The sequence below is a fragment of the Desmodus rotundus genome, chromosome 3, assembly GCF_022682495.2.
Source record: "Desmodus rotundus isolate HL8 chromosome 3, HLdesRot8A.1, whole genome shotgun sequence".
Classification (NCBI taxonomy): domain Eukaryota; kingdom Metazoa; phylum Chordata; class Mammalia; order Chiroptera; family Phyllostomidae; genus Desmodus; species Desmodus rotundus.
Window position 1 is genome coordinate 149,119,251 of NC_071389.1, and position 24,324 is coordinate 149,143,574.

The 24,324-nt window shown below is 39.4% G+C and overlaps 2 protein-coding genes across 4 annotated transcripts; one reads left to right on the forward strand and one right to left on the reverse strand.

Moving 5' to 3' along the window:
- On the forward strand, nucleotides 1-6,346 carry LOC112319091 (olfactory receptor 6C2-like). 2 transcript variants are annotated; one of them, XM_045184709.2, is made up of 3 exons: nucleotides 1-110; nucleotides 1,001-1,086; nucleotides 3,340-6,346. In XM_045184709.2, exon 3 carries the CDS (start codon nucleotides 4,588-4,590, stop codon nucleotides 5,524-5,526), a length of 939 nt encoding a protein of 312 aa, XP_045040644.2. In that variant the 5' UTR covers nucleotides 1-110; nucleotides 1,001-1,086; nucleotides 3,340-4,587; the 3' UTR covers nucleotides 5,527-6,346. The 2 variants fall into 2 exon arrangements, with proteins under 2 accessions (XP_045040644.2, XP_045040643.2); XM_045184708.2 differs by having other exon boundaries at nucleotides 1-1,086.
- An 11,726-nt stretch (nucleotides 6,347-18,072) lies between these two features.
- On the reverse strand, nucleotides 18,073-21,211 carry LOC112319014 (olfactory receptor 6C2). 2 transcript variants are annotated; one of them, XM_045184684.2, is made up of 3 exons: nucleotides 21,057-21,211; nucleotides 20,303-20,483; nucleotides 18,073-20,204 (listed from the first exon to the last, which is right to left on the reverse strand). In XM_045184684.2, exon 3 carries the CDS (start codon nucleotides 20,177-20,179, stop codon nucleotides 19,214-19,216), a length of 966 nt encoding a protein of 321 aa, XP_045040619.1. In that variant the 5' UTR covers nucleotides 20,180-20,204; nucleotides 20,303-20,483; nucleotides 21,057-21,211; the 3' UTR covers nucleotides 18,073-19,213. The 2 variants fall into 2 exon arrangements, with proteins under 2 accessions (XP_045040619.1, XP_024431997.1); XM_024576229.3 differs by lacking the exon at nucleotides 20,303-20,483.
- Between the last annotated feature and the right edge of the window lie 3,113 nt (nucleotides 21,212-24,324).

The window sequence follows — 24,324 nt, forward strand, 5'->3', positions numbered from 1 at the left end:
GTAGCAATTACATTTCACAATCATACACATTTCTTGGCAGGAAAGTCTTGGCCACACGATACAAATGACATGATCAGATAAATGAGTGCCATCCAAGAGCCACCTGTTAGGTGAGTATGGTCCAGAGAAAGAGTGACCAGAAGTCCACATACAAGCTTATGCAAATATGCTCTTCTTCATCCTTCCAACCCTGAGGGTGCTCAGGGATAAATAATCAGCTGAAACCACTATGTCTGTGGTTTGTCAGAGGCTTGGAAAATTGTTTTCTCTGAGAGATGTGAATAGTTAATTAAATTATGGTGAAAGAAACGAGTTCATAATTTTCAGTCAACTAAAGACTTTGAGACAACAGCTAGTGGGGTGGAGGGGAAACTAGGGGGTAGAGGGATTGAGCCCAAAAGAAAAAGAACTCATGGACATGGACAACAGTGTGGTTATTGTTGGGGGGAGTGTGTATAAGGGGACACAATGGTAATGGAAAATACAATGAAGATTACATTACAAAAAGACTTTGATGGGGCTGAGTTTGTGCATGGATAAATAGCAGGACACCTAAAAATAGGTGAAATGAAGGACTTCTAGAAGGAACCTTGAATTGGAATTTATCTCCTGATATATTTAAGATACCTGCAATCTTTAAAAAAACTGTACCAATGGAAGATCTGTGACTTGTCAAGGACAGTTTTCTCTCAGCAGATCCCTGTCCTCCATTCTCCTTTCTGAGGTCTTTCTCCAAGGAGTCAGCTACCACTTGCTAGCAAGGTGAACTGCAGCTAATGGTACAAGAAGGGGAAGGAGTTTGCAGTAAAAAGCGAGATCCATCTTCTTTGGTAGCTGTCTGGGCTTCCACCCAACCTGGTTCTGCTGAGCTCATGTGCTGTGCTAGTTTGGGGAAATTAAAGTAAACTAAATTTGAAAAAAAATAAACAAATAAAATGTTCAGTTCTGTGAAAGATGAAGTATATAGATATCAAATGATAGTGTCTATTTATTTTTCAAGATATTTAGGAGCAAAGACATGACTTAGAGCTTTCAGACTTGTGTAAGGCAGCAACAAGATGTCTTAAGACTGAAAAAAAAAGGCAGGTGGGTTGCATATAATCCTCTCTTATATCTTGTTTTTAATTTAATTTAATTTAATTATTTTAATTACTTAATGTATTTTTAATATTTATTTAATTTATTGTTACTTCTGTGATGCTCACATTCTTGAAAGTGCTCCCAGCTTGTGCTAAAACATTAAACCAGGTTCAGTTTTTTGTGTCTTTAATGGGGATTGTAAATTCTGAAAGATGTACTGAGGGAAATGGGCAGATGATGGGTAGAGTATCTCCCACTTCTGCAGAAAAGGAATATTTTAAAGCAATCAAGTGAACCTTCACACAGCCAGTTAATTGAAATTTCTAAAAGAAATTTTTTTCCAAATTACTGATGGCTTTGAATAAGCACTGGAGTGTGAAGTTATTTTAGCAGTTGTTACTGTAGTTAGTTGGTGTTGTCTGAGGAACATTCACAGAGCCTCCATCGGTTCAAATCCAGAATTAATCTCTGGTATGAATATGTGTCTGACAGGTGCATTGAGAAGCATGAATGGAAATCATAAAAGGAAAGCCACTTCTCTGCCAAACAGTAATAAGTCATTTAATCATGCAGGTATCATATATGTGCTGAGTACATAGGTTATAATGTGAGTTAAAAGCCACTCAGAACCTTTCCTTGAAAGGATAAGCCAACAAAAGTGCCCTAAATTAGTGCCAGGGATGTGGCAAAATGAAGGGATGGCAGAGTAGTTTTAGAATTGTGCTATAATTATATAAAAGCATATATTTGCTTCATTCATTTCTTTCTTTTTCACTCTCTGTATTGAAAGCTTTCGGAAATATATAGTAGGCCAGGCTACAAAAATGTGATAAAAATAATCAATATTTGATGAAGTAAACATAAAATAAAATTTAGTGTGAACAAGCACTATACCTTGATCCAGGTCTGAGGGTAAATCTTGAATTAACTCTATATCTCAAAGTCTTTCCACTCTGTGGTTATTACATTAAACAAGATAAAAATTGTTTTTCCAACAATTTTTTATATACTCTGTTAGGCACAGGCTGTGACAAAAGAAACACAAAGGTCTTAATGTGGTTGAGAAACTTTGAAAAGACTCCTCTGAAGAGTCTTAAGTGAAAAGGAGAGGAAGGAGTCACTAAGAGCCAGGTGTAGGTCAGAATTAGCAAATGTATGGAGTAAGGGGGAGGAAAAAACACAAATAATTAGATGAAATTTTTTTGCAGAGACGTAGTCCATGTAGGACGACCTCTACAATGCCTGTCTGTCACTATGGCAGGCTTAGGTTTTCAGAGCCACTCTGCACAACTCCCCCACCAGCACACAAACCTCCCCCTTGTTGGAATCAGGGAGACCGCACAATCAAATAAAGTACCTGCATGTCAATAGAGTTTCAAGATAATGCTGAAGTATGAAACAATGTAGCTTGATAGCAATTGTTAATATATGGCAATAAATTGTTGGCTTGTGATTTTAGTACAATGAACAAGGAGAAGGTAAAGATTAATAGAGATGAAGATGAGGCATTCCACTTCGAACAAGGTCACTTAGAAGGAGTGTGAAATTGCTTAGTACAAATGACTAACATTTCAAGACATCATATTAAAAATGTACACTTTGAAATAATCACATTTTAAACGCTAAATCAAAGTCAGAGGATTTAGTCAGTTTCCAAGGAAAACACACAGAAAAAGAGAGAAGAGGATTTAGGGATGAAATGTGAGAGATATCAATGTTATAAAGATGAGTAAGGGAAGAGGTACTTGTAAAGGGGAAACCAGAAGGGAAACACAAAACCCAGGAGGTCGATATGGTACAATGTGTCTAGAACAGTGATTTCCAACCTCTGTGCCACAAGAAATTGTAAAACATGCAAGACCTGACTCTTTAGTCAGGGGCACGGACTAAACAGGGGCACTGACCTCTTTTCCCTTAGATTGTCAAATAATAAAAAATGACCACAGCCAATACAACAACAGCCATTGGTGTGAATGAATTAAGACTATACATTTTTTTTTGTCAAATTGGCAGAATAGAAATATATTTTTGGTGTGCCATAGAATTGTAGTAATTAGTTTATGTGTGCCATGAGATGAAAAAGTGGAAAATTGCTAGTCTAGAACATCGTAAGAAGAAAGGAGCAATTGAGAGTGCCAAGTGCAAGAAATAAAATAGCTACACTTCATGGAAATTTATGGAAATAACAAACTTGCCAGGAGTAGTTTCAGTGAAGTGTGTGTTCACCTTGTGTCATAACCACCTGTTATGTGTTTACAGTTTATCCAGGGGAAAACGCTTCAACAGAAAATAAAAGAAAATGGCTACACTTCATTGAGAGTTAAAGAAACAACAGTTAAGCTTGCAGAGACTCGCTTGAGTGAAGTGGAGTGTTCAGTTGAGGGGTAGTTTGGAAGTCAGAGACTTGAGAAAATTATTGGAAGCTAAGGATGGAAGCCAGACTGGAGATTGTATTTAATCCTTATAGAGCTCATTATAATATCAGTGATAACAAGGAGTCTAAACATTTCAGTCAAACATCAGATTGAATTATGTAATGTTAAGGATAATGTTGTTCAGCTGTGTACAGACATTTCCTCATTTACTTGTGAATTTGTTATATATCAGAATGCTCTCTGTGTTTTGCATGAAAGTGAACAATCGGTGAGAATCAGACCAGGCATAAACACCTTGAGAAAGTCATGAGGACATCTCGGAAAGGATTTTTTAAATATGAGAAGCATCCTTTGTAGATGAATGTCAGGTTTGCTCATGGCAGTGGAACAGAGTCCTCGATGCTTTGGCAGATTAACACAGAGACAGCTAGTGTCCTAACCGCCCCTCATGTGTTCACAAGTTATCCAGGGGAAAAGGCGTCAAGCAGGTAATGAAACAGTGAAATTTCGGTCAGGGATAGGGGAACACTTCTTAGGGAAAATAGTATACCCTAAAGTTCCCAATTTCATTGCTCCCAGGGACCAAGTGTGCTATGAGCAAATCTATTCCAAAGACTAAATAAAAAGTATATATTTAAAAGACCCATGGAAAAATTATGTTTTACTTGCACTGTGTTATATAAGAATCCCTAAAAATTGTATTTTCAAATACAGGCCATGACATTTAGTAGACTATAAAGTCAAATTGGTGATATTTGTGTTTATTTTTGATGAGATAAATTAGAATAGGAAACATTAGAGAGCAGGGCATCTAAGGATTAATATTTCATTGAAATTTTTGTTTCAGGTGTGTGTGTTTGTGAGTGTGAACAGTGCCCTGCAATATAAAATGTAGACCTTACCATGTTTTGTACTAAAAAATGTTTGACAGCCAGGTTTCTCAACTGTGAAATGATATGTCAACAGTGCTGAGAGCGTGAAGTATTTAAAATATTATCAAGGAAAACCAATCTATGTAAAATTCATTGCCTGGCTTTTGTAAACAAAATCCACTGTAAAACTCTTCCCACTCTCTTCTGAGATCTTACCTCCTCAGTTTTACGTGCAATTGGACAGAAGTTAGGAGTCAGACATGAGAAACCATACGGCACTAACTGGATTCATCCTCTTGGGACTGACAGATGACCCACAACTGCAGATTCTGATTTTTTTATTTCTACTTATCACCTACATCCTGAGTGTAACTGGAAATCTGGCCATCATTATCCTCACATTAGTGGATTCTCACCTTAAGACTGCGATGTACTTTTTCCTCCAAAATTTTTCCTTCTTAGAAATCTCATTCACTTCTGCCTGCGTTCCTAGATTCTTGTACAGCATATCAACAGGTGACAGGACTATTACCTATAATGCTTGTGCATGCCAATTATTTTTTACAGATCTTTTTGGAGTAACAGAGTTTTTCCTCCTGGCCACCATGTCCTATGACCGCTACGTGGCCATCTGCAAACCCCTGCACTACGAGACCATCATGAACCACAGGGTCTGCAAAAGGTTTATCTTCTGCTCTTGGATGACCGCATTGTTAATCATATTCCCCCCACTTAGCTTGGGACTGGGCCTGGAAATCTGTGACTCTAATGCCATTGACCACTTTCTGTGTGATGCTAATCCTATATTGAAGATTTCCTGCTCCGATACCTGGTTCCTAGAGCAGATGGTTATAGCGTGTTCTGTGTTGATCTTCATCACGACTCTAATATGTGTGGTTTTGTCCTACGCGTGTATTATCAGGACAATTCTAAGATTCCCCTCTGTCCAGCAAAGGACAAAAGCCTTTTCCACCTGTTCTTCCCACATGATTGTGGTTTCTATCACCTATGGCAGCTGCATCTTTATTTATACCAGACCTTCAGCAAAAGATGAGATGGCTGTAAATAAGGGAGTATCAATACTCACTTCTTCTATTTCGCCCATGTTAAACCCATTTATTTATACTCTGAGGAACAAACAAGTGAAACAAGCCTTTAACGACTTAGTCAAAAGAATAATATTGCTTTCAAAGACCTAGGCGAGTGTTCAAGTCGGGATCCCCAAGCAGTTTTCTTGTTTCTACCCTGTTTGGTCCCTTCCTGATCTTTATCTGGCCTACCATTCAGTAATGACCCTGATCAAGTCACCTTTGCATTTCCTTAAGAACCAACCTCTTTGAGAACAATTTTTATTGAGGAAAATGAGAGTAGTTATTTCAGGAAATCTAACCATGACCTCACTTTCAACCTTTATTTATTAATGCTGAAAGAATTGGAAAATTTATCATAAAATATTGGTGCAATAGTGCAGATTACTTTTTCAAAACAAAACTACTCAAATAAGTAGAAAAAAATATTAGAGAGAATGAATACCATTTGTAAGTGCAACAAGGGAAACATTTCAAAATCCCAAAGTATATTTTAAAACAAGGAATAAGTAGAAAGATTTAGGATTTCATAAAAAGCTCTTACTAAGAAAGAATCTTTAAAATCACAGGATCATATATTTTATCAAATGGATCCAATCCAGTATAAAAGTTAGTATTTGAAAATTGCCAAAGTGACATGAATTAAGTTAAAATGAAATTAGACATGCACTGGTAATTCCTGGTAAAGACATGAAACCTGCATTAAAATTACATAAAATAGATTGCTACTAATGTACAATTGCAATGTTAAAACTTGAATGTAGATGGCAAGAATGCAGTAAGTTTATGCATAATTGAGTATTATTTCCAGTTAGTGCTGAGCATCCGTTGTCTTGGTTTTCTGTTTGTTCCACTTCTTGTTTCCAACGGTTCTAATGATTTACTATGTATTTGTAATGTTTTCCAATATTAAACAACTCATACTATTCTTAAAAAACTTGAATGTAGAAAATTTATTTATTTGTTCTTCTAATTTTATTTTTTAGTTAAATTTATTGGGGTGATTGGGCAATAAGATTATGTAGGTTTCAAGTGTACATTTCTGTGATACACGATCTGCATTGAGTGTGAGCCGTCCGAAGGCAAAGCACCTTTCATCACCCCTCCCTCCTTCTTCCTGTAGCCACCGTACTATTGTCTGTGCAGCGGTTTTATTTGTTTTTCTTGTTCATTTATTGCTTTCACTTTATATGCCACGTGAGTGAGATTGTATGGTTAACTTTTTCTGTCTTATTTGCTTAGCGTATTTTCAAGAACCATCCGTGTTGTTCCAAATGTCAGTATTTCATCTTTCTTGTGGCTGAGTACTATTCCGGGTTATATATGTTTACTACCTCTTCTTTATTTTTATTTTGCTGTTTCTGTTTTTTGAAATTTCTTTTTGCCTAAGTACTGCCGGTATACAATAGCATATTCCTTTGGGGTGTACAACATGGCCATTCGACATTCTCGTTGCTCACGATGCGATCACCCCACAAAGTCTGTTGGATAGAAACTTGTACCTCTCTCCCCCTTCCAAAAAACAAAACAAAACAAAACAAACAAAGCAGAAAGCGTGCGATCCTGGGTTCCTGGGTACCGCAGCCATCGCAGTGGTTGCCCTTTGTATCACTGTCCGTGGTGCAGGGAGTTTGGGGGGCCATTGGTGGCACACAAAGCGGCCCGGCCGGGTCTCTCAGCTGCAGCGTCCAGGACGCGCCGGGCACTTCGCGGAGATGTCGAGGCATTCGGGGAACTGGTGGCTCCGTGTGGGGCCGTGTGGGGCCGCCTCGTGTGCTATTTCCAAGTCCGCCCCACTGCCCTGACTTGGCAGGGGAGGCGTGGGTCCTTGGAGCAGCAAAGGTCCGGATCCCGGGGGCGTTGGGACGGAAGAGGAAGAAAGAAAGGAGCCAGAGGGTCAGGTTTCCAAAGAAAGTCCCCATCCCTGCAGGGACTGGCGTCGAGGGGGCCGGCTGGGACCTGAGGGCCGCGAGTCCCGCCATTCATCCCTGCCTCTTCTGTATCAGTTCCCTGTTGAAGGGCACTTTGATCGTTTCCTTCGAAGTTTCCTTGGATTTGTCGTCACTTGCCTGCTTACTTAAGGTACAATTTGGATTTGAAGATCCAATACTTGCTTCAGTTTTTTGGATGGTTTTGCACTACTCATAATTACACTAATTCTTCAAACTGAATTACCGTATTTGTCTTTTTCTTTATAAATTCTTTAAAAAAATTATTTTCTATCCCCACCTGAGGACTTTTTTTTTCATTGCTTTTTAGAGAGAAAGGAAGGGAGAAAGAGAAAGAAATAATAATGCAAGAGAGAGAAGCCTGTCACATATGTGCCTGGACTGGGGATTGAACTCACAACCTTCCAGTTACAGCATGATGCTCCAACCAACTGATCTACACGAGCCAGAGCATTTATAATTTCTTTTTTTTTCGTTTCCTGTTGTTCTGATGGCTTTATTGGTTTTCTAAATAGGGGGAGAATGTTTTTTTAATACTTGTCTCAAGGCGTAGTACTTAACATTTTTAAATTGAATTCATTGGGGTGACATTGGTTCACAAAATCATGCAGATTTCAATTGTGCAACTCAATAAAACATTTGCATACAGCATCATGTGCCCATAGCCCCAAGCAAAGTCTCTTTCTATCCCCAATTATCCCCCCTTTGACCATCTCCACCCACCCTGCCCCTTTTTTACTCTGGCTGTCACCGCACTTTTGTCTGTGTCTATGTGTTTTTTTATATATTTGTTTGTTTGTTTAATTCCTTCGCCTTCTTTCATCCAGCTGCCAACACCCTCCCCTCTGACAGTTGTCAGTCTGTTCCATGTATCCATGCCTCTGTTTCTATTTTGTTCATAAGCTTATTTTGTTGATTAGATTCCACATATAATGAGATAATGTATTTGTCTTTCTCTGGCTGCCTTATTTTGCATAGCACAATAATCTCCAGGTCCATCCGTGCTGTCACAAAGGTAAGATTCCCTTATTTTTTTATGATTGAGTAGTCCATTGTGCAAATGTAGCACAACTTTTTTATCCACTAATCTACTGATGGGCACTAGGGCTGTTTCCAGATCTTGGCTATTGGAAGTAACATAGCAATGAACATAGGGGTGCATATATTCTTTCAAATTAATGTTTTGGGTTTCTTTGGATATATTCCTGGAAGTGGGATTGCTGGATCAAAAGGCAATTCCATTTTTTAATATGTTGTATTGATTATGCTATTATAGTTATCCCATTTTACCCCCTTTATTCCCCTCCGCCCTGTGCATCCTCTCCAACCTGCATTCCCCCCTTTAGTTCATGTCCATGGGTCATACATATAAGTTCTTTGGCTTCTATATTTCCTACTGTTCTTAATTTCCTCCTGTCTATCTTCTACCTACCATTTATGATACTTATTCTCTGTATCATTTCCCCCTCTCTCCCCACCCACTTCCCCACTGATAACGCTCCAGGTGCTCTCCATTTCTGTGATTCTCTTCCTGTTCTAGTTGTTTGCTTAGTTTGTTTTTGTTTTTGTTTTAGGTTCCATTGTTAACAACTGTGAGTTTGTTGTCATTTTACTGTTTCTATTTTTTATCTTCTTTTTTAGATAAAGAAAGTCTCTTTAACATTTCATATAATAAGGACTTGGTGATGATGAACCCCTTTAACTTGACCTTACCTTAGAAGCACTTTATCTGCCCTTCCATTCTAAATGATAGCTTTGCTGGATACAGTAATCTTGGATGTAGCTCCTTGCCTTTCATGTTTTGGAATACTTCTTTCCATCCCCTTCTTGCCTGCAAGATTTCTTTTGAGAAATCAGCTGATTGTATTATGGGAACTCCTTCGTAGGTAACTATCTCCTTTTCTCTGGCTGCTTTTAAGATTCTCTCCTCATCTTTCATCTTGGGTAATGTAATTATGATGTGCCTTGGTGTGTTCCTCCTTGGGTCCAACTTTTTGGGGACTCTCTGAGCTTCCTGGACTTCCTGGAAGTCTATTTCCTTTGCCAGATTAGGGAAGTTCTTCGTTATTTGTTTAAATAAGTTTTCAATCTCTTGCTCTTCTTCTTCTCCTTCGGCACCCCAATGATTCAGTTGTTGGAATGATTAAAGATGTCCTGGAGGTTCCTAAGCCTCCTCATTTTTTTGAATTCTTGTTTCTTCATTCTGTTCTGGTTGAATGCTTCTTTCTTCCTTCTTGTCCACACTGTTGATTTGAGTCCCAGTTTCCTTCTCGTCACTGTTGGTTCCCTGTATATTCTCCTTTATCTCACGTTGCATAGCCTTTGCACTTTTTCCTCAATTTTGCGACCATACTTAATCATTTCTGTGAAGTAATTACCAGTGTTTTGAAATGTGTATCTGATAGGTTTGCTATCTCTTCGTTGCTTAGTTGTATTTTTTCTGGAGCTTGGATGATCTCTGTTCTTTGATTTGGGCCTTTTTTTTTTTGTCTTGGTGCATCTGTTACCTAGTAAGGGGTGGGGCCTTAGGAAATTGCCAAGGCAGGGCAATCTACCTTGCTGCATTGTGGCGCTGTATCTGGGGGAGGGGTCCCAGAGGGAACAATGCTGCCTGCTTGGATCTTGGCCAGCTTCCAGTCACTTCCTCCATCACCCACAAGCAAAGTGGGCCCTTCTGGTGCTGATTCCTGGGTAGATGGTTTTGTGTACGTTCTAGGGCCCTGTAGGTCTCTCCAATGAACTCTCCTGTGAGGCTGGGAGTGTCTCCTGCTGCTGCAACCCCCGCAGGTTTTTTAGTCAGAGGTTTTGAGGCTTTATTTCCCCATGCTGGAACCCTGGGTTGCGTGGTCTGTCTTGCTCCCCAGTTGTTCCTCTCGGTTTACTTACACACAAATATGGGACTGCCTGGTCTGCCAGCCACCATCTCGCCCGCCCTAGTCCTCCAACCATTGCCTTGCTGTGAGTCCTCTCCACCCAGGCTGCCCATCTCTGCCCTTCCTACTGGTATGGATGAATGTTTCTTCTTTAACTCCTTGGTTGTCAGACTTTCTTACAGTTTGATTTTCTGGCAGTTCTCATTGTTTTTTGTTTTTAAATTTGTTTTTGTCCTTTTGGTTGTGCGAGGAGGCACAGAGTATCTACCTATGCCTCCATCTTGGCCAATATTATGTTATCCACAAATAGAGTTTTACTCCTTCGTTTCTGATTTGGATGCCTTTAATTAATTAATTTATTTTTGCCTAATTTCTTTTGCTAGTTTTCCCAATTCTATGTTGAATAAAAGTGTTGAGAGTGGACATTCTTGTCTGTGCAGCTTTAAGCTTTTCACTATTGTGTATGATGTTAGCTGTTGGCTTCTATATGTCCTTTATTTAATTGAGGTATGTTCCCCTCCATGCCCACTTTGTTGAGAGTAAATGTAAGTGGATTTTGTCAAATGCTTCATTTTCTGTTATAATGATTCAACTACATTTGATGTTGTCTTTACTTTAGAAAAGGCATACCTTCAACATATTTGCAAGGCCAAACACTATTCATATCCAAGGGAACAATATTAACAAAGTATATGACTTCAATATTGACTACTACAGATTGACAATCTACTAAAGAATATAGACAGAAAAAAAAAGAAAATATTGGGGGAACATTTTGATTGGAGAAGCATATTCTGATTAGGGAAACATAGGTTGTTACTGTTTGGTGATTCTTTTGTGTTTTGGGGGCATTTGATATTTGGCATGAAAAATTTCCCAGTAGTCACATTTTTTCTCCCAAACTGATAGATCTTTATTGTTCATAATGACAGTATTAATATTTAATTATAACTAATGTGTTGTTCTGAGCTTATTCTGTTTTATACCAAATATATATTTGATATTCTAATAATCTTTTCATTAATCTTCAGGAGTGAGACATAGACATGGACCAAGGACATTATAAGAATGGGAAGCCTCAAAGGAACGGTCTTTTTAGTAACAGTAGGTATGGCTAAATGATGGATTGGTAATCAAATATAGAAATATTAACTACTATCAAGCCAGATTTTAGTACTCCCTTAAAATCATATTTATATGGGCTTATGTCTTTTTTTAAAATTGTTGTTCAAGTACAGTTGTCTCCATTTTTACAGTCCCATGCCTCCCCTTCCCCCAACTCATTTCTACCTGCCACCCTCGAACCTACCCCCTTTTGGCTTTGTCTGTCTGTCCTTTATATTGTTCTTTGATAGCCCTTCCCCTCTTTTCCTCCATTATCCCTCTCCCTCCTCTGCTCTGGTTACTGTCAGTTTGTTCTTCATTTCAATATCTCTGGTTGTATTTTGCTTGCTTATTTGTTTTGTTGATTAGGTTCCACTTATAGGTGAGATCATATGGTATTTGTCTTTCACCACCTGGCTTATAGCACTTAGCACAATGCTCTCCAGTTCCATCCATGCTGTCACGAAGAGTAGAAGCTTCTTCTTTCTTTCTGCTGCATAGTATTCCATTGTGTAAATGTACCATAGTTTTTTTTTATCCAGTCATTTACTGGTGGGCGCTTAGCTTGCTTCCATCACTTGGCTTTTGTAAATTGTGTTGCTGTGAACATTGGGGTGCATAGGTTCCTTTGAATTGGTGTTTCAGGATTGTTAGGGTATAATCCCAGCAGTGGAGTCACTAGTACAAAAGGCAGTTCCATATTTAGTTTTTTGAAGAAATTCCAAACTGTTTTCCACAGTGGCTGCACCAGTCTGCATTCCCACCAATAGTGCACTAGGGATCCCTTTTCTCCACATCCTCTCCAACACTTGTTTGTTGATTTAGTTATGATGGCCATTGTGACCAGTGTAAGTGGTATCTCATTGTAGTTTTAATTTGCATCTCTCTGATGGTTAGTGATGCTGAGCATCCTTTCATATGTCTCTGGGCCCTCTGTATGTCCTCCTTGGACAAGTGTCTGTTCAGGTCCTTTGCCCATTTTTTAATTGGGTTGTTTGTCTTCCTGGAGTGGAGTTGTATGAGTTCTTCAAATCTTACAAAGCCACTGTAATCAAAACAGTATGGTACTGGCATAAGAACAGACACAAAGACCAATGGATCAGAACAGAGAGCCCAGAAATAAACCAAGGTCTCTATGGTCAATTAATATTCAACAAAGGGGGCAGAAGCATAAAATAGAGTAAAGATAGCCTCTTCAAAAAATAGTGTTGGAACATCTGGACAGCTATATGCAAAAAAAAGAAACTCGATCACCACCTTACACCATACACAAAAATAAATTCAAGGTGGATAAAAGACTTAATATATGTTGTGACACTATAAAACTCCTAGAGGAGAACACAAGCAGGAAAATCTCAGATATTCCATGCAGCAATATTTTCACTAATATTTATGTTCCCTTGAGCAAGGGACGTAAAGGAAAGAATAAACAAATGGGACTTCATCAAAATAAAAAGCTTCTGCATGGCTAAAGAAAACAGAAGTAAAATGAAAAGGACCCAACTGTGTGGGAAAATATATTTTCCAATGATACCTCAGGCAATGGTCTGATCTCCAACATATATAAAGAACTCACAGGACTCTACTCCAGACTTGTTTCTTTTTCTTTTTTAAATATATTTATTGATTATGCTATTACAGTTGTCCCATTTCCCCCCCCCCCACTCCACTCCATCCTGCCCACCCTCCTCCCTCCCACATTCCCCCCCATAGTTCATGTCCATGGGTCATACTTATAAGTTCTTTGGCTTCTACATTTCCTACACTATTTTTACCCTCCCCCTGTCTATTTTCCACCTATCATCTATGCTACTTATTCTCTGTACCTTTACCCCCCTCTCCCCCTCCCACTCCCTTATTGACAACCCTCATGTTCTAGTTGTTTGCCTAGTTTGCTCTCGTTTTTGTTTTATGTGTGGTCGTTAATAACTGTGAGTTTGCTGTCATTTTTACTGTTCCTATTTTTTATCTTCTTTTTCTTAGGTAACTCCCTTTAACATTTCATATAATAAGGGCTTGGTGATGATGAGCTTCTTTAACTTGACCTTATCTGAGAAGCACTTTATCTTCCCTTCCATTCTAAATGATAGCTTTGCTGGATACAGTAATCTTGGATGTAGGTCCTTGTGTTTAATCTTGGGTAATGTAATTATGATGTGTCTTGTTGTGTTCCTCCTTGGGTCCAGCTTCTTTGGGACTCTCTGAGTTTCCTGGACTTCCCGGAAGTCTATTTCCTTTGCCAGATCGGGGAAGTTCTCCATTATTTGTTCAAATAAGTTTTCAATTTTTTGTTCTTCCTCTTCTCCTTCTGGCACCCCCATAATTCGGATGTTGGAACGTTTCAAGGTGTCCTGGAGGTTCCTAAGCCTCTCCTCATTTTTCCATGTTCTTGTTTCTTCATTCTTTTCTGGTTGGATGTTTGTTTCTTCCTTCTGGTCCATACCATTGATTTGAGTCCCAGTTTCCTTCTCATCACTATTGGTTCCCTGTACATTTTCCTTTGTTTCTCTTAGCATAGGCTTCATTTTTTCATCTGTTTTTCGAACAGATTCAACCAAGTCTGTGAGCATATTGATAACCAGTGCTTTGAACTGTGCATCCTATAGGTTGGCTATCTCTTCGTCCCTTAGTTGTATTTTTTCTGGAGCTTTGAAGTGTTCTGTCATTTGGGCCATTTTTTTTGTTTGTTTGTCTTGGCACGTCTGTTACTTTAAGAGGCGGAGCCTTAGGTGTTCACCGGGGCGGGGTAACGCTGGTTGCTGGGCTGTGACGCTGTACGTGGGGGAGGGGCCCAGAGGGAGCAATGGCGCCCGCCTCACTCTCCTCCAGCCCTCAATCTTTCACTCCGCTACCCCCAATCAAACTGGGCCACTCTGGTGCTGGTTCCCGAGTAAGTGGGCCTGTGCACACTCTAGGCCCCTGTGGGTCTCTCCAACAACCTCTCCTGTGAGGCTGGGAGTCTCTCCTGCTGCTGACCCAACCCCCAGGGGTGCTTTCAATCAGAGGTTTGAGGCTTTATTTCCCCGAGCTGGAGCCCTGAGTTGCGCGGTCTGCTTCACTGCCCACCGTTCGTCCGGTTTATCTGTGGGCGAATGTGGTGCCACAGGGTGCTACCCGCCACTCTGCCTGCCCCACTCTCCGCCACTCTGAGTCCGACCCTCTCGGTTTATCTGTGCAAATGTGGGGCCGCAGGGTCTGCTAGTGCTCGGACTGCCTGCTCCATTTGTCCCACACTCCGCCAGTCTCAGTCCCGCCACAGCCACGCGAGTCCTCTCCACCCCTCCTACCAGTCTGGATGAATGTTTATTTTCTATTTCCTTGGTGTCAGTCCCCCTTGCTGTTCGATTCTCTGTCAGTTCTGGTTGTGCGAGGAGGCGCAGTGTGTCTACCTACGCTGCCATCTTGGTTCCTCCCCTCTTCCCAGGCTTGTTTCTTTTTCATTTGAAAAATGTGTGTGTAGTTTTTTAAAAAAATTATTGTAGTAAGAATACTTAACATACCTTTCCTCTTAAAAAAACTTGCTGTTCTAGTTATTTTGTATATGCTGGACATTTTCCATAATAAAAAGTAAGGGAAAATGTTCACAGTGGAAAAAAAATGGTTAATAGCGATTTTCTTTGGATTTATGATTTCTATTGTTCTTTGTGATTTTCTTTCTTTCTTTATATATATTTAAAGACTTTATTTATTTTTTAGTGAGAGGGGATAGGAAGGAGAAAGAGAGGGAAAGAGACATCAATGTGTGCTTGCGTCTCATGCGCTCCCTACTGTGGACCTGGTCTACAACACTGGCATGTGCCCTGACTGGGAATGGAACCCACGACCCTTTGGTTTGTAGGCAGTCACTCAATCCACTGAGCCACACCAGCCAGGACTGTTCTTTGTATTTTTCTTGTATTCACAAATTTATAAGGACTACATATTAATTTTGTAAATAAGTAAAAAGTTGGATGTTATTTTTAATTGACTGAGAATGCATGTGAAGACACCTGACAGGTCCCTCTTTAAGTGACCTTTCTCACTGTGCTGTTTGGAGTCCTTGCTCACAGTGACAGCTCACTGGAAACTGAATAACCGAGCTTGACAAAATTCAGTAGCAGCTCAGGGGCTTTCTGACCCCAACTTTAGAACTTCTCTTTGGCTCTCCATTTTTCCTTTTGACTTGCATATTTTTGCAAGAGGCTTTACATACAAGAGGTTTGAGCAGGCAGCTCACAGGTACATCACTAACACATTGAAGGCACTGAAAATCTCTATTCTCAATCATGGCTCTGGCCTCTATGTCTGAATTAATGTGAAAGAGTACTTGGACCCTTGCACATCTAAGGAAGAGCTGCTCCTTTACCACCACTTCCTGGACAACAATCTGATACTGTCCCCTGGCAAATTTTGCATGTGAAAGGAGCCTGGCTGCTTCCACCTCACCTTTTCAGATCTGCCTCTCCACCTAAAAGCTGCCCTGTGTTGGTTCTATAGCAGAACAGTAGCAGGATTTGACCATGTAGCCACTGAAGGATGATGCTTGGAGGGAGTAAATGGCCTGCCTACCGACCAGCAACTCCATCCAATGACATGCTCAGGGTGTCCCTGATGTCAGCCTCTGATCCAAAAGTGCGTAGTATTGGGCTGCTTCTGTAGCAGAGCAAACAGTGGGCTCCTCCAGAAATGAGCTCATCTAACCCAGACATCACCCTCAAGCTGAACATCTGTCCTTTTTGGAAGTTTGCATCTTTTTATTCTTTGCTAGCCATTTGGTGGTGTGAAATGATTTTAGGAGATTTTGGGTGGGGAAGCCTATAGAAATAAAGGGAGCTCTGGATTAGTTTTATTTTGTATCCTACCTCTAATAAATTGCATATTGTCCTAAAAATTTACAGTGAATATGAGATCCTTCCTCTTAAAAATTTTATATTACTGTTGACCAAAACCTGGTCTTCCATGCTTTTAAAATCTTAACTGAAATCTTATGCCTGTTTGTTAATAATTCCCCATCCCACAGGTCCTGGGAACAACCATCCTTTGATTTTATGAATTTGATGTTTTAGATATCTCATATAAGTTGAATCATAAAGTACTTGTCTTTTGTTTTTCTTGTTATTTTATTTTTTATTGTTGTTCATACAGTTGTCTCCATTTTCACCCCACCTTGGTCCCCCGCCCCACGCATTCCTGCCTCCCACCCTTGAACCTACCGCCTTTGGTTTTGTCCATGTATCCTTTATACATGTTCTTTGATGGACCCATCCCTATTTTCCCCCATTATCCCTCTCCCTCCTCCCTTTAGGTTACTGTCAGTTTGTTCTTTAATTCAAGGATTCTGTTTATATTTTGCTTGCTTGTTTGTTTTGCTGATTAGGTTCAACTTACAGGCGAGATCATTTGGTGTTTGTCTTTCACCCTCTGGTTTATTTCACTTAGCATAATGCTCTTCAGCTCCATCCATGCTGTTGTGATGCAAATTAAAACCACACCGAGATACCACTTCACATCAGTCAGAATGGCCATCATAAACAAATCAGACAACAAGTGCTGGTGAAGTTGTGGAGAAAAAGGGACCCTAGTGCACTGTTGGTGGGAATGCAGACTGGCGCAGCCACTGTGGAAAACAGTATGGAATTTCCTTAGAAAACTAAAAATGGAACTGCCTTTTGACCCAGCAATTCCACTGCTGGGATTATACCCTAAGAATCCTGAAACATGAATTTAAAAGAAGTTCATGTCTTTCGTATCTGGCTTATTTTACTTAGTATAATGTCTAGAAGGTCTAACCATGTTGCATGTTGTAAAATGTCCTTCTTTTTAAAGGATGAATAGTATTCTGTTGTGTATCTATACTACATTTTTTAAATTCACTTATCAGTTGATAGATATTTAGGCTGTTTCTACATCTTAGTTGTTGTGATCAGTGCTGCAGTGAACATGGGAGTGCAGATATCTCTTTAATGTCTTGATTTTAATTCTTTTGGACACCTCCTGGAGGTGGAATTGGTGGATCATATGGTAGTTTTATGTTTAATTTTTGAATAAACTGAGTGACTTTTAAATTGAAAAATTAAGGGAAAAAGTGTGAGTTAACAAAGAATGAGGAAACTATTTTTGACAGAGAAACTGTGTATGGAGAAGACTAGACACTAACACAGAGGGGAAATGTAGAGTCAAATTTCTGGAGCCTCAAGTGTAGTGGGATGAGGGAGATAGTTATAGATGATGACCTGTATGAGCTTCTTTTTTTTTGGAGGAAATGTGGTAACGAATGTGTCCTTCCAATGTATAACTTTTCCTGTAAAAGATGTAATATCGTTACTACTGCTTTTCATATTCCTTTTGAAAATGGTTCTGTTTCAGTGACATTCTGTATTGACATCCTGTATTGACATTTCAGTATTTGTGTCTACATCTGGCAGCATTTTTGCAATACCAAAATATTTAAATTCCCCAAAGTAGTTATTATCTATTTTCACCATTTTCCTTTAACTTCATGTATTTTTTGAGAAAAGCTGATAACATTTAAAATTTTGGTTATTAGTGATTTGATATATGACGCGAGTCTTACCATTTTTAAGTTTTAGTATTGTTACTGGAAGCTTGGTTCTTTCCACCAATGCAGTAAAAAATTACAGATCAGTGAGACGAAAATGGATGAGTAAGAGTTTTATTAATACATCCTCAAGAAAGAGAATGGGCCTGCCAAGAGTGGAGAGTGGTGAGAAAGGCTTACATAGAAGAAGCAACAGGAGAGCCCAGGCTGGGCTGCCTTAACTCACTGGGAAGTCAGAGAAAAGGGGCCTCCTGGACTTGTTAGGGGATTAGCATGGGACAAGCTGGCAGCTGCCCATTGACTTAGAGTTTAAGAGATGTGTGTCTGCGAGGAAAGAAGTTGGGAGCCAGGGAGAAGGGAAAGGAAAATGTCCTTGGCTGCTCTTCCTGGAGAGACAGTGCTCAAAGATCCCTTGTCTTGAGGCTTTTATTTCTTTCTTGTAGGTGGGAACCTTAGGGTAGGTCTCGGGAGGGTTTCAGCAGAATATTCTTCAGTTCTCCAGGTGTGCCCTTTCAGGGTCATGGTCTCCACTGATTGGTCAGGGCCAAGGCAGGGAACTTTAGTTATTACAGTAGGTCCTGGAGTTGCCCACCTGGTTTTGCTGCTTTTCTGGGCCTGGAGCTGAAATACAGCTGAGGCTGAGATGTTATCTCTAGGGAGGTGATCTTTGTATCTGGCTGTACATTGCTCAGCCATGTGTTCAGCTCTCTGTCTCAATTTCCCTATTCCACTTGTGTAGGAATTTTCCTAGTTTTTTACTATCCTGTTTCAGTGTTTTCGATGTTTTCCATCATTATGAGGTCTATAATTTCCTGTTATGAAAAAAACATTTATTTGAGTACAAGTTAACCATTTTGCTTTATTTTACATAGAATTGGTTTTTATTTACCCCTGAGGATATATGAGAATAAGTTTTTGCTAGTGTTTGTTTACCCTTCTTAATTTTTAGTGCTTGCAAGAGTACCAGTCCCCAAGAAAGTGCCCAATACATATTTATTCAGTGAATCAATCAATAAATCATTTGAAAGGTTTGGATTGGATGAAACAATGGTGACCATACCTTATTCTTTTGCTGGTAAATGTAAAGATTTACTAACCTATATATTTCTCTTGATATTTCTAATTTGGAGATATACTTCAGTTTTACTTTTTTATTTTTATTTTTGGGTATTCTTAATTTCAAGGTGAAGCAAGGATTGAAATTTAAAAGGCTATTAATAGGCTTGTGTATAGAAGGATCTTAAAAGAGGTTTGTGAGAAAGACGCCACTAGATCAGGATGAATGAGAGTGTTTTGAATAAGTTAACCTGACTAGAGAATTTGGTAGGTTCATTTTATATGTGTTTGTTTGGCTTCACATTCTCTAATTTTTTGGAAAATATCACAATTCTTTTGATGTAGTTACTGAAGGCTTGTTTTACTTGCTTGTTTCTCAAGGTGTAAATGAAAGGATTCAGCACTGGAGCAATGGAAGTAGTGAGCACTGTCACGCCCTTGTTAATGGCCACTGATTCCTTTGCTGAAGGTTTGATGTAGATGAAGATGCAGCTGCCATAAGTGATTGAAACCACAATCATGTGGGAAGAACAGGTGGAAAAGGCCTTTTTCCTTTGCTGAACAGAAGGGAATCTAAAAATTGTTTTGATGATATAAATGTAGGACAGTACTACCCACATAAGGGTCACAATGAGGGTCAACACAGCGCAAATTATCACAGTCTGCTCCATGAACCAAGTACTTGAACAAGAAATTTTCAGGAGGGGAGATGCGTCACAGATGAAATGATCAATGACATTAGAATCACAAAATTCCAGATTTAGGCCTAGACTCAGTGGGGGGATTATAATGAATAGACCAGCAACCCAACAACAAAAGACAAGTCTTCTGCAGACTGTGCTACTCATGATGGTCATGTAATGCAGGGGTTTGCAGATGGCCACATAGCGGTCATAGGACATGGCGGCTAGGAGAAAAAACTCAGTTACACCAAAGAGGTCAGTAAAAAATACTTGGCTGGCACAAGCATTGTAGGTAATGACCTTGTCACCTGTTGCTATGTTATACAAGTATCTGGGAATACAGGCGGATGTGAATGAGATCTCCAAGAAGGAGAAATTTTGTAGGAAATAGTACATGGCGGTTTTAAGGTGAGAATCCAGTAAGATGAGGGAGATGATAGTCAGGTTCCCAGTTATGCTCAGCACGTAGGTGAGAAAGAAAAAGAGAAAGGCCAGAACCTGCAGCTGAAGGTCATCTGTCAGTCCCAGCAGAATGAATGTGGTCACAGTACTGTTTCTCATTGCCGATATTTGACTTCTGTTAAATCTGCATGTAACATTGAGATATTTCATTATAGATTATTTTAAAAGTATGAAATCTGTCATGTTCAGGTTTTAAAAATACATTATTTGAAATATACTTACAATTTAAATGCATATTCTGTAAAGGACTATTTTGACTTCTATGGGAGCAAAATGTCCTGTCTTTCAAGAATTCTATTAAATGTATTTGTTTGACGCTTTGTTCCTTGAAGTATTAATATCTGTTAGACAACTTGGGTTCTCCATGCACACTCTGTAGTGACTTGAAGTGTCTGTTGCAGCTCTATAATGAAAGAATCTTGTTTTCTATTTTTGTTTATTGCATACCTGTGTGCTTCTTCCTGAATACCTCTTAAGTCCATCTCAGGTGTGTGCACACATGCGTGTACACACATTTTCCAGTTCTCCCCCTGACATTACCTCCTGCTACAGTTTATCTGTCCCTAAGTAATCACTTATAATTCATGGCAGTGCACAATATAAACTGTCTTAAAGCACATCATACTTATGCAGAGTCTACATTTATACTTTCATGATGTTCTCTCATACACTTCAAATATATTACAGATGATATGTTGTTCTGGCCCTCTTATCCGTCTGCTGTTGTTTTCTTCATCCCTTTCACTTCTCACCATACTGATGTTGCCTCTGTATTTTCAACTATTTCTATTTTTTAAAATATCATCTATCAACTTCCAGACAAGATGGAGGCATAGGTAGACACACTGTGCCTCCTCACACAACCAAAAGAAGGACAACACCAATTTAAAAACAAAAAACAACCAGAAGTGACAGAAAATCAAACTGTATGGAAGTCCAACAACCAAGGAGACAAAGAAGAAACATTCATACAGACCACTAGGAGGGGCGGAGATGGGCAGCAGGGCAAAGAGGACTTGTGGCAAGGTGGAGGCTGGAGGACCAGGGCAGGCAAGATGGGATGGAGGACCCAGAGAGGCAGCAGATTGTGGAGCGAGGCTGGCAAGGCTGCAGCTGGCTGGCAAGGCTGAAGCTGGCCAGCAAGGCAGCATGTGGCAGACCCTGCCACATACCACACAACCCAGGGCTCCAGTGTGGGGAAACAAAGCCTCAAAGGAGTGATTAAAAATACCTGTGGGGATTGAGAAGGCAGTGGGAGAAACTCCCGCTGGAGAGTTTGTTGGGGAGACCCACAGGGTCCTAGAAGGTACACAAACCTACCCATTGGGAATCAGAATCAGCAGGGCCCAATTTGCTTGTGGGGAGCAGGGGAAGTGACTGAAATCTGGCACAGAGTGGAGCAAGTGCCACTGTTCCCTCTCGGACCCCTTCCCCACATACAGCTTCACAGCACAGTGATTTGGGTTGCCCCATTGTGGGGAACACCAAGGCTCTGCCCCTTTACATAAAGGGCATGCCAAGACAAAAAAAATGGCCCAAATGAAAGAACAGATCAAAGCTCCAGAAAAAATGCAACTAAGTGACGAAGACATAGCCAACCTATCAGATGCACAGTTCAAAACACTGGTACTGACGAAGCTCACAGAACTGGTTGAATGTGGTCACAAATTAGATGAAAAAATGAAGTCTATGATAAAGTAAACAAAGAAAAATGTACAGGGAACCAATAGTGATGGGAAGGAAACTGGAACTCAAATCAACGGTGTGGACCAGAATGAAGAAAGAAACATCCAACCAGAAAGAAATGAAGAAACAAGAATTAAAAAAAGTGAGGAGAGGCTTAGGGACCTCCAGGACATCTTGAAACATTCCAACATCCGAATTATAGGGGTACAGGAAGGAGAAGATGAACAGCAAAATATTGAAAACTTATTTGAACAAATAAAGAAGGAGAACTTCCCCAATCTGAGAAAAGAAATAGACTTCCAGGAAGTCCAGGAAGCTCAGAGAGTCCCAAAGAAGCTGGACCCAAGGAGGAACACACCAAGGCACATCATCATTACATTACCCAAGATTAAAGTTAAGGACAGAATCTTAGAAGCAGCAAGAGAAAAGGACACAGTTAGCTACAAAGGAGTTCCCATAAGACTGTCAGCTGATTTCTCCAAAGAGACCTTACAGGCAAGAAGGGGCTGGAAAGAAGTATTCCAAGTCATAAAAGCCAATGACCTTCATCCAAAATTACTGTATCCAGAAAAGCTATCATTTACAATGGAAGGGCAGATAAAATGCTTCCCAGAGAAGGTCAAGTTGAAGGGGTTCATCATCACCAAGCTCTTATTATATGAAATGTTAAAAGGACTTATCTAAGAAGAAGATAAAAAATATGAACAGTAGAATGACAGCAAACTCACAGTTATTAACAACCACACCTAAAACAAAAACAAATTAAGCAAACAAGTAGAACAGGAACAGAATCACACAAATGGAAAACATATGGAGGGTTATGAGCAGGGGAGTGGGAGGGGGAGAAAGGGGGAAAAGGTACAGAGAATAAGTGACATAAATGGTAGGTAGAAAATAGACAGGAGGAGGTTAAGAATAGTATAGGAAATGTAGAAGCCAAAGACTTGTATGTATGACCCATGGACATAAATTAAGGGGATAGGTTAATACAGGTGGGAGAGGGTATGCAGGGTGGAGGGGTATAAATGGGGGAAAATGTGACAACTGTAATAGCATAATCAATATACTTCAAAATACATTTTAAAAAAGAATAAACTCAAAATAGATTAAAGACTTACATATGAAATAGAAAACCACAAAACTGCTAGAAGGATACATAAGCAGTAAATGTCTTATAATTCTCCTAGCAGTATTTTTTTGTGATATATCTCCTTAGGCAAGAGAAACAAAAACCCAAAATAAACAAATGGGACTACATCAAGCTAAAAACTTTTGTGCAGAAAAAAACACAAATGAAAAGACAACCTACTGAATGGAAGATGAGATCTGCCAATGATACATCTGATAAGGGGTTAAAATCCAAATTGTATAAACAATTCATACAACTAAACACCAGAAAAAACAATCCATCTAATTAAAAAGCAGGCAGAGATCCTGAATAGATACTTCTCCAAAAAGGACATACAGATGGCCATTGGAAATACAGATGGCCAATAAACATATGAAAAGATGCTCAATATCACAAATGATCAGAGAAATGAAAATTAAAACCAAATGGAATAGTACCTCACACTTGTCAGAATGACTATCATCAATAAATCAACAAGCAACAAACGTTGGTGTGGAGGTGGAGAAAAGAGAACCCTAGTGTACTGTTGATGCAAATGCAGATTGGTGCAGCCACTATGCAAATAGTATGGAGGTTTCTGAAAAAATTTAAAATGGAACTACCTTATGACCCAGCAATTCCAATTCTTTGGATATATAGCCAAAGAAATCTGAAATACTAATTCAAAAACATCTAGACACCCTATGTTCAATGCACCATTATTTACAATAGCCAAGATATGAAAGCAACCCAAGTGCCCATCAATATACAAGTTGATAAAGGAGAGGTGATACATATATGCAATGGAATATTACTTAGCCATAAAAAGAATAAAAACTCACTATTTGTGACAGCATGAATGGAACTAGAGGTTATTATGGTAATTGAAATAAGTCAGAGAGAGAAAGACAAATACCATATAATTTCACTTATATGTGGAATCTAAAGAAGAAACAAATGAAGAAACAAAACAGAAACTAACTCATAGATACAGAGACCAAACTGATGGTTGACAGGGGAGGAAGATTGGGAGGCTGGGTGAAAAGCTGAAGGAATTAAGGAGTACAAATTGGTTGTTACAAAATTGTCACAGGGATGTAAAGTATAACAGTGAAGGGGCGGAAATGGGACAACTGTAATAGCATAATCAATAAATATATCAAAAAAAAGAAAATATAGTCAATGACATTGTAATAACTATGTATGGTGCAGGAGGGTACCTGAAATACCAGGGAGACCACTTTGTAAAGGATATGGTTGTCTAACCACTATGTTGTACACCTGAAACATGTACAGTAATATAGAACGTCAAAAAATAAAATAAATTTTAAAAAGTTACACATACACCTAACCTATAAATCAACCAGCCATTCCTCTTTAGTCCAAGATATTTACCCAAGAGAAATGAAAGCATATTTCCCTACAACTCTAGGATACAGCTGTTCATAGG

Excerpts from the sequence above, each read along its gene's own strand:
- LOC112319091 (XM_045184708.2), top strand. The coding sequence starts at position 4,588 with ATGAGAAACCATACGGCACTAACTGGATTCATCCTCTTGGGACTGACA.
- LOC112319014 (XM_024576229.3), bottom strand. The coding sequence starts at position 20,179 with ATGAGAAACAGTACTGTGACCACATTCATTCTGCTGGGACTGACAGAT.